Source organism: Vulpes vulpes, chromosome 13, assembly GCF_048418805.1.
Source record: "Vulpes vulpes isolate BD-2025 chromosome 13, VulVul3, whole genome shotgun sequence".
Classification (NCBI taxonomy): domain Eukaryota; kingdom Metazoa; phylum Chordata; class Mammalia; order Carnivora; family Canidae; genus Vulpes; species Vulpes vulpes.
Window position 1 is genome coordinate 32,373,898 of NC_132792.1, and position 10,427 is coordinate 32,384,324.

The following is a 10,427-nucleotide window of genomic DNA, read 5'->3' on the forward strand; positions in this document are numbered from 1 at the left end:
ACGGAACACCTTTTCAATTATACCACCACTTCAACAACTGTCATGTCAATTAACATATGATCTTTGATTTATTGTTACTTTTGTATATATTGTATCCTCTCTACCAAATGGTAAGCAATTGAGGACAGAATTCACATCTTTTTATTCTTTAAGATAAAAATCCTAAACTGCTAATGTAATTCCTGACATGTAAATACCCCTTTTTCTTTATATTCCTCAAAGTATGGAACAAACAGTACTATACATTCACTAAAATTCAATATATGATTATTAAATGAACCCAACTTTTCAGATGTGAAGTATTGGGAACTCTAATTTTAGTGGCAATTAGGTTAGCATACTGAGGTTGTTTGAAATTAAGTTTTATTTCACAGATATAAAACAGTTCCAAACATTTACAAGTTATACAAAGGCTGGTAGCCTTTATGTTTTAAAAGTCCTATCCTAAGAGAATAGGAAAAGTTCAAGACCACACAAAGACATTCCGAATTATAGGTTCAGGGAATGGGGAATACAAAGAAGGTGTTCTAATCAACTACAAAATCCTGAAACCATTTTTTTGATTGAAGGAAAATGAAAAATACTGGATTTTCAAACAGTGTGAAATCACACTTTGGTCTGAAACACATTTAGCTTTGTTTTTTATTCAGATGTATACATAAAAATTATATAAAATGCCACTAAGATGAACCATTCAAAGGCTTAATAAAAAAGAGGTAGGGAATGAAAATGAAAGAATTTATTTTGGTAGTTCTTCAATAATGATGCGAGATACTGAATTCCATCCAGTAGAGGCGTCTCCCTTCGGATAATCGGAACAAGTCCCAACCCAGATAGCAACATCCACTAAGCCGGCTCCAATGCCTTCACAAAGTCCTTCCACTGCAGAAGAGAGATGAAAGTTACACCTTTCTTTAGAACAAAAAACAAAAATCCTCATCTAAATTTTATGACTTAAGCAAGTTAGATAACAAATCTATTTAATGCACAGTGAATTAAAAATCCTAATACTTACTAAGGACTTCATAAAGAGAAGTTCTCTTTTTCTTACCACAGAAATATTTTTTAAAAATGTATATTATCCACCCAATGATAAAAGCTGAACAGGCGGTTTTCTTACAGGTTTCAGCCATAAAACCTGAATCTGTTTAGTTACCCAAAGTTACTATTTAGGTGACTGGAAAAAAAAAGCAATTTATTTGACTAAACAAAGGAAGCCCACACTTTTCAAAGCCAAGACTTTCTTTGATATGCAGATCTTTTTTTTTTTTTTAAAAAAAAAAGCTTTTCCAACACTTACCTATTCACTTGATGGGTAGAAGAAAGGGCCTTTGTAATAGTAAAAGATGTTCTAGAATAATTATACCAGTCCTTCAATCTGGGAATCTCATTTTACACGGAATTTCCTCGCAGTGAAAAAGAAATGACCTTGCTTTTCCTCTGTGTTCTTATGCTTTATAAATATACAACTTTTCTCAGGTTCTCTGGACATTCACCTACTAATACACAACCTGCATTCCATCTTACCAAGGTCCTTCTATAGTAATACTTTTTAAAATTCCCCTAATGGTCATTTTAACAGACAAAAAGATACATGTCTGTTTAAGGGGGTAGAGGAACCAAAGGTTGCCAGATTCTTTCAGAAAATGAGTCCTGACCTATAAAACAGCATAGGGATGCCATCATGTGACTGGTCAAGTTTCCCATTTGGTAGGTTGGTACATTCCAGCTGAGCCTCACAGACGTAGATCTGAAGCAATCTTCTTCAGAATCCAGAGACTTGACTATGGTTCAGGCCCCTTTCACGCCTGGGAGAATGAAGTAGTGTGGCCACAATCTCATAATCTAGGGCCATGCTGAGAGAAAATGCCCAGAAATACTCATGTTCTCCCAAGTTCTGCATATCCATGGTCTAGAAGCTTGTTCAACTCACACTACAGGACATAAGACAAATTTGGGTCCTCAGTCTCACAGGAGAGTCAAATGGTCACTTCATGGTCATGAACCATATATAACCAATATAACGTTTTTTGAATGAATGAACATTTTTGCTGTAATAATATAGTATCACAACTTATGAAGCACCTGAAACATGTGGGATGAGGGATTTCTAGACCTGTTTTCCTCATAGACCCAGGTAACAAGGTGACATTCAAATGTTTTTCGAACTCCCATGGGCATTGTCCGAGGCTTTAAGTCATCTCGATGTGCTAAGCATGAGGTGTCTCCTTTCTCTCAAGAAAGACTATCAGTGTGCAAGGGAAAGTGATTTTATTACAGAAGTAACCTTCTACCACCTTACTACAAAAACTGTCATAAATAACAAATTACTTCTGACATTCCACCCAAGTGGTCATAACAAATGAGTCTCTACACCACGGTTGGGAAATGACATGTTAAATAATTTATAAAGTATATACATGTATAGGTCACAGTTCCTGGGCCTGATGGCTCATATTATATGATATTAGCACAAACACCTTAAAGGTAGGTAATACAATAGAAGGTAAGTTGCTTATACCAACTATATCTATCACATATACACCATATAGTATATGGTGTTCAGTATGTACCTATATATACCAAACATACATCACTTCCCGGTAGAATTTTCATTTTATGTCTAGGTTTACTTTACTAGAAAGACTGCTTCTTAGGTGGAAAACCTATCATCCTTTCCAGTACAAGTATCCCAGGACCTAGTGATCAAGCTTTTTAACCTGATCAAAGACAGGGTTAGGGAGATAAGAGGGAAGACAAGGAGTGGTTTCTGTCCTGAATACTGATTCTACTGTCCAGCATAACTCATTTGATTTCCCTGGACCTTTTCTATGCGCCGAGAGAGGGAGTTACAACATCTTTTTTGTATCTCAAGGATCCTCTGGGGATTTGAGGAAGAATGAAGAAGAGATGCTCTTGACTTCTCAGGAATAAATGTGCTATATTAGTTTTGGGGCTCAGTAATCTATCTGACTTGGATCCCCAAGCATGCTGAAATATGATTTCCTCTGGTTAACAGTGGAGGGATCTCTTCTCTTCTCTCTGCCATTTTTAAGTACGAGGTTAGTGAGAAATCCCTGCAAGAAATCAGGGAAACGAAGCTAGTGATAGATATGTCTTGTGATTCTTCCAGCATAGTTATCATGGTGTGTTACCTGCTGTGACTCAAGAAGCCAAAATGGTTGGCAGCCAAGTACTGACAGTGGTGTCTCTGGGTGATGACATTAACGGATATCCCTTTTCCTTTTTTTTTGGGGGGGGGGGGGGTAGACTTCCAAACTTTCTTTAATGAATCTTAGAATAAAACAAACCAATAATTTATTTTCCACAGCTTAAGTGACCACTGGTTTAAATGTCTTTTCTCTTATACTAGAAACAGAGAATGCAATATAGAAATGTTCTCTTTTACAAATTCAGCAGACAATATCTATCCTTTTAAAGGACAAGGCAGAGAAATAATCTCCTTATCAATAAAAGCTAGTGGATCTCAACCTTGGCTGAGCATTAAACTAACTAGAAGCAATTCTGAAATCACTGCCTTGGCTGTATCTAGACCCATTAAGTTCTACTCCCTGGAAAGGGGTACCCAGGTACGGGGATTTTTTTTAAGTTTCCTAGTTGAGCCTCATGTGTAGCCAGGGTTGAAAACCTGCTTAAAAAAAAAGAAAGAAAGAAAAGAAAAGAAAAAAGAAAAGAAAAGAAAGAAAAGAAAAAAGAAAAGAAAAGAAAAGAAAAGAAAGAAAAGAAAGAAAAGAAAAGAAAAGAAAAGAAAAGAAAAGAAAAGAAAAGAAAAGAAAAGAAAAGAAAAAAGAAAAGAAAACCTGCTCTATGGCATAATGGGCTGTTTTGCTGTTTCATCTAACTCAGTGATTTCCAACCTTGGGGATCTTTTAAAAAAATATGGTCTTATCCCCAGAGATTCCGATTCATTTGGTCAGAGATGGGACCCTGGCATCTGTGTATTTTTTTAAAGATCCATCTCAGGGAATTCTGAAATGCAACCAGGATGAAGATTAAGATTCTGAAAACTTGCTCTAGGTCTCTTTTTGTCACAGGCTGGTGAGCCAACATGATAGTGGGTTCAAAACCAACTTTTGGTCTCTAAAGACATAAGGCACATCCTGCAGTCATTGTTCTACATACCAGAAGAAGTGCGATGAATATTAATTGTTGAATTGAGTTCAGGGCTTCCTTGGTCCAAATAAATTATGGCTTCAATGGGAAGAGGTCCTGAACATTCAGCTCCATTGAACGTGAAATACCAACGCTGACAGCATGCATTTCTGCATTTTAACCGAAGTGAGCCACTGAACAAAACTCTCAGGGCACTGTTTGAGCGCATCTTGGTAAATGTACACTCCTATCACAAACACAGAAATAGGATTAGGTTTTCACTTTTCATTTAAAAGACGCTTTCAAGTTGTATTGTGAATTTTTTTAACTTTCCTTTTCTTCAAACTACATTTTAAAAAGCTTAACTTTTACAGAAGGAGAGAGATTCTCTGCAAGGTAGATAAGAGACTCTGATATTAGGAACGCTAAGAAAATCAAATTATGGCATTCTTGGAATTCTTCACACCATGGACTAATGGTATATTTTAGTTTTACTCAAAACAGCTAGTCTTCTTCAATCTTTTAAACCAAACCAATATCTCTATTTTTTTTCTTTTTTCATTCCAAAAATATTTCCTGAGCCCTATGTACTGGATGCTACAGTTACAACAGTAAATGAAACAGAATCTCTGCCCTCATGGAACTTATATTCTAGACTAGCACTGTCTCTATATATTTATTCTTGAGCCATTTCTTCATGAGCAACAGCAAACAGTACCAGGGGTAAAGCATAGGTGGAGGTTTTTGTCTTTACCTATATGAAACAATTAGAAGGCCCTAGTTTTTTCTCTCATTTCTCTTAGCAAAACTTCTGTCTACTGGCTCACAGTCTACTATCTTTTACTTTCAGAAAGCTCTCAAACTCATTCTGACTGCTTCTAAAAGAAACCTAAAAACATAATAATTCAGAGTCCATAGGGATAGTTTTAGAGACGACTCAGCAACTTTTGATCGGCTATATAAATAAGTAACCAGTCTATCAATGTCAGATGTGTAAAGAATCAGGCAACATTCTAACAAAATGCTTTCTAAGAAATCACATATGAAAATAAAAATGGTCACAGTCATCAAAACTCTGGAAGCTCTATGGAAATCCTAGCACACAAAATTCAAACAAGACAGTCTCAAACATTTATATATATATTTAAAGATTTATTCATGAGACACATGGGAAGAGAGAGAGGCAGAGACACAGGCAGAGGGAGAATCAGGCTCCATGTAGGGAGGCCCGACATGGGACTCGATCCCGGGTCTCCAGGATCATGCCCCGGGCCGAAGGCAGGTGCCCAACCGCTGAGCCACCCAGGCATCCCTCAAATATTTTTATAGATAATTGAGCAGACAGTAAAGAGCTGAGATGGGAGCATCTCGTAGTTTTGTGAAAATAAAATCTCTTGTACTTGATTTGCCTGGTGGTGGGAGTGCTTAATATCAAGGAATAACATTGAATAATGATAATATATACACAGAACCATGTACAAAGTTGGTTGTAAAAAGAAAGAGAAAGAAAGAAAGAAAGAAAGAAAGAAAGAAAGAAAGAAAGAAAGAAAGAAAGAAAGAAAGAAAGAAAGAAAGAAAAGAAAGAAAGAGAAAGAAAGAAAGAAAGAAAGAAAGAAAGAAAGAAAGAAAGAAAGAAAGAAAGAAAGAGGCTTAGGAATAGCACCAGCTTCTTAAACTCTGTGCCATCCCAGTAGCCAGTTACTTTTGAAGTAAACACTAATTAAAGTGACTGAACCATTAACCAAAATTTATTGCTAGACAGGCTCTTTTGAGTACTTTCTCCCCTTAAATGTTGCAGAAAAATTTTAAATGCTCACTGTAGTACAACTCTGGTCCATTCCACTTCTCTCAAACTTAGCATTTTTAAGCATGAACTTCTCACTTCGAGACAATTCCTATCACATTGTTAGTTTCTTGGAAATTTCTTCCCATCCTTATGTTTAGAGCCATAGCAAAATTTCTTATATAATTTAAATTTAAGTTCACTTTAGAACAAGATTGGAAAGTTGTTTACTGTCCAACACAGACACTTACACTCTCCCTTTTTGTTTGCATTTTTAAAAAAGGAGTAAGTTATTTTAGACATTATTAATGGTGATTTGTCTTAGAAATACCTTCTTAAAATTAACTCTGAAATATTATCTTTTTAATTCATTAATTCTAACTTAGCCACGGCATCCCTACTCCTTAATTTTGTAAAAAGTTTCCTAGCAAAAATAAAATAAAATAAAATCTTAAACTCACTCTCAACTATGAAAACTCTTAAGTTTTGCTTCAACTTTAAAATAATTCAGACTTTACTTACCGCAATTTTTCCAAGATCTATGCCATAATTGAGCGAACTCCATGAACACTGCTTGTAGTTAGGTGTCCAGGACTCTTCAAAACTTTCCCTCAAGCATTCCCCCTTTTCTCCTTTGAATCCATCTCGACCTGGGATCCCAGGGGTACCAGGAATGCCATTGGCCCCAGGGCTTCCATCTCGCCCAGGCACCCCTGCAGGTCCTTGTAAGCACATTCCATTATACTAGAGCAGAAAAAGGGAAAAGGGACAAACCCTCACCACTCAAGATTCAAAGACTCATTCTGATTAGAACTGCATTCTTTTTTAAAGATTTATCTTACTTGAGAGAGAGCAGGGGGAGGGGCAGAAAGAGGGGGAGACAAGCAGACTCCCTCCTAATTGTGGGGCCCAATGTGGGCATTCCATTTGAGGTCAACAGGCTCAACTGGGGGCTTAATGAGGGGCTCGATCTTAGGACCCTAAGATCATGACCTGAGCCCAAACTAAGAGTTCGTTGCTTAACCAGGTGAGCCACCCAGGGGCCCATAGAATTGTATTTATTTTGAGTCGTTGGAGTCAAGAATCTCTTCATACCCCTGGTTTATACTCTCGATGAGTTATTATAGAGAATTGATTTTTTTTAGAGAATTGATTTTTTTTAGAGAATTGATTTTAAAGTTATTTCTAAAATATTGAGATTTCTTTCCATTCTTTTTATTGCAGGCTGCACACACACACACACACACACACACACAGAAATCAAAGAAGACAAAATGTTTTCATTTGCCTGCTTTTTTCTGTTGCTTATTTAAAAGCATACATAATTTTTAAATTGCTATATTCCAGGGTGAACATAATTAGATATACTATTTTTTTCTTCTAACCCTATATGCTGTAAAGGACTGGGATTTCAGAATGATAATTTAAAAATTTTATGCTAGCATTGCACTATTTTGGGATACTTAGGTTATTTCTATTTTTTTCTATCATTAGTACTATTGTAATGAAAATTGTCATCCATATGGCTTTTTTCTTCTTTTGAGTCATTTCCCTCAGACATAGTCCTAGAAATATAATTATTTTAAAAATCTTGGTTGGGGATCCCTGGGTGGCTCAGTGGTTTAGCGCCTGCCTCTGGCCCACGGCGTGATCCTGGAGTCCCGGGATCAAGTCCCACATCAGGCTCCCTGCATGGAGCCTGCTTCTCCCTCTGCCTGTGTCTCTGCCTCTCTCTCTGTGTCTCTCATGAATAAATAAATAAAAATCTTTAAAAAATAAAATAAAAAATAAAAATAAAAATCTTGGTTAACAATTATCTTATACCAGCAGTATCTTTGATTCAGATTGCACATCTCCTGCTTCTTTCTATTTTTATGTGAAGGAAGGGTCCCTAGGGTAAAATTTCTTTTTTTTAAAAGATTTATTTATTTATTATTTATTTATTTATTTATTTGTTTACAATAGACAGAGAGAGAGAGAGAGGCAGAGACAAATTTTTACTGAAGTATAAAATATTCTAAAACAGCTTGGTCTATTTTATACTTACTCTTAATAGCAGACACATGTAATGTGTGAACATACATTTCAAGTGGGAAGGGAAAAACAATAAGACTTCTTCTGATATTTTTTTTTCACTATTATTCCTGTTGGGGCAAGATGCTACACAAAGTTTTATTTTCTTACATATCAGCTCTCAATAAGGGACAGTTTTGTCCTCTAGGGTACACTTAGCAAATGTCTGGAGGCATTTTTGGTTGTCACAAGCTGAGGGGAGAGGTTACTGCCAGCATCTCATGGGTATATGTACAGGTGCTGCTAAACATCCTACAATGCACAGGACAGTTCCCATAACAAAGAATTATCTAGCCCCAAATGTCATAGTGCCGAGGCGGAGAATTCTTATTCAGTTTTTTTATCTAAAGACTGCATTTCAGTGGCCATATAATTTTATTGAATTTGGTTCCATGGGTATTACATCTGTCTTCTTTCGCTTTAAAATGCGCTTAGCGCTGGGCAGGGGTTCTATAAAGGTCTGTAGAATGAACCCCCTGTTTCTTCCATTGGCCACCAGGGGGCAGAGCTCGCTGGAAGCTTGAAAGGAACGCTTTGAAAGAACCTGTACAAAGAAGGTGCTTTATACAATCTGTTGAGACCTTCTCAATGACCGCATGAACATTTTTTTTTCCTCCAGCAAAACCAAATCCAATCTACAGGATGCACTTGAGCTTGGCAGCACAATAAGCTTTTCCAAGTTGGGCAAGAGTTGTGGGAAACCGCAGGTACTGTAAATCCATGGAGGAAAAGAAAAAATTGCTAGCTTTATGGAGAAAAGGGGTATTTTGTGTATCATAATTACAAATTCATAAAATGCAAACTGCACATGAACCACAGACATTTGGTGCAGTTTTAAATAATTTAGACACTTAAAATAGAACTGTAGCTCTGAATACATTGTCTGCTTTGTGGGGCAGAATTACATAGCACATCACCAAAAAGTGCAGTGTGCAATGGCAGGAATTTTTTTCCAGAGCTTTTGAATCTGGCATAGAACTAGCTGCCAGGGAATCTGGTTTATTAGCTTAGTTTATAGTGGCAGCTTGACAAATTTGAAACAGTTTTTTTTTTTTTATCAAAACAATGCCCCCCCTTATGTACTGCAATGTCTGCAAACCATATTTGTCTGCAAATAAGATTGATTTAAAGACTGAAATTTATTATGTGCAAGGAATATGGTAGCTGTGAAAGGACAGCTCTTGACACAGGGCGGAGGACTGCTCTGCCCTCCACTGGGTTTGTTGACTTTTGCAGGGTAAGAGCTTTAAGCAAAAAGACTTTCGCGTGGATTAGCCCCTCAGAAAGCACTTGGGCTATTTATTTGTTCTCCTGAAAACTGTCTTCCTCCTTAGCTCCACTGTGATGCTCTTGCTTGGTGGCCACAGGCTGAGGACCCAGGGCATCTGGGAGAGCTGAGTGCCCATCTGCCCAAACAGAACAATGAAATGGGTCCTTCGAGGGTTGGTGCCGGGTCCCTTCATTTTTCCCTTCCGGCCTTAATCCCTCTGAGCCATTCCTGTCCCGAGCTGTGGTCGTCCAACAAAGTAAATTGCAGCCCACACTTCCTAGGAAGATGACCCAACGTGACTCATAGTCTTCAAGTTACAAAGAGCTGGACGGATGCTTCGTGAGGGTTGTTATTCGCTCCCGCAGGCAGACGTGGCCACCGGCGCCAACACAGGACACGTCGCCGGGCTCGGGCTCTGGCCCAGGCCCACCCAGGACCGCGTCGGCGAGGCCGGGTGTCCCAGCCGCTCCCAGGCCCACCCTCTCACGCCCCGGAGCTTCTCAGCCGACCCCCACTGCCTCGCGAGCCCTCTGCATCCCCTTGGGGTGGGGGAGGCCCTCAGAGGCCAGAACTTACTGGGCGGCTCCCTGCATTTTGGGGCGTCGCACCCCCGCCCCGCCACGGCCCCGCCGCCCGCGCACCCCCCGGCCCCACGGTGCACGCGGCCCCGGACCAGCGGGGCACCCCGGGCCCGCACACCCACAGACGCGCCGTGCCGACCGCCCCACCCCAACAGCTGGAGCCCCGCGGACTCACCAGGTCCACCACCTCCCTCGGCCGCAGCAGCGCCTTTTGCTTCCCCTTGGGGGTCTCGGAGGCGCTCGACGGCGCGCGCAGCTGCAGCAGCAGGAGCAGCAGGAGCAGCAGGAGGCCGAGGAGCCGCGGCGGGGAGGCGGCGGCGGGGCCCTGGGGGCGCATGGCGCGGGGGGCGCGGGGGGCGCGGGGCGCGGGGGGCGCGGGGCCCTGGGGGCGCGGGGCGCGGGGGGCGCGGGGCCCTAGGGGCGCGGGGGGCGCGGGGGGCGCGGGGCGCGGGGGGCGCGGGGGGCGCGGGGCCGGGACGCGATCGGAGCGGGGCCCGGCGCGCTGCGAGGCCGCCGCAGGCTGCACCAATGCCCCTTTCACCGCGCGCCCGCCCCTCTGGACACCGGAGTTTCCATCCCGTAAGAGGCGGGAGCCCCCACCCGGGCC

General features: G+C 40.6%; 1 protein-coding gene across 1 annotated transcript; it reads right to left on the reverse strand.

Annotated features, from left to right (window-relative positions):
* Positions 1-624: 624 nt before the first annotated feature.
* On the reverse strand, positions 625-10,186 carry CTHRC1 (collagen triple helix repeat containing 1). The gene is made up of 4 exons (XM_025994803.2): positions 9,996-10,186; positions 6,419-6,640; positions 4,144-4,360; positions 625-882 (listed from the first exon to the last, which is right to left on the reverse strand). Exons 1-4 carry the CDS (start codon positions 10,155-10,157, stop codon positions 740-742), a joined length of 744 nt encoding a protein of 247 aa, XP_025850588.1. The 5' UTR covers positions 10,158-10,186; the 3' UTR covers positions 625-739.
* Between the last annotated feature and the right edge of the window lie 241 nt (positions 10,187-10,427).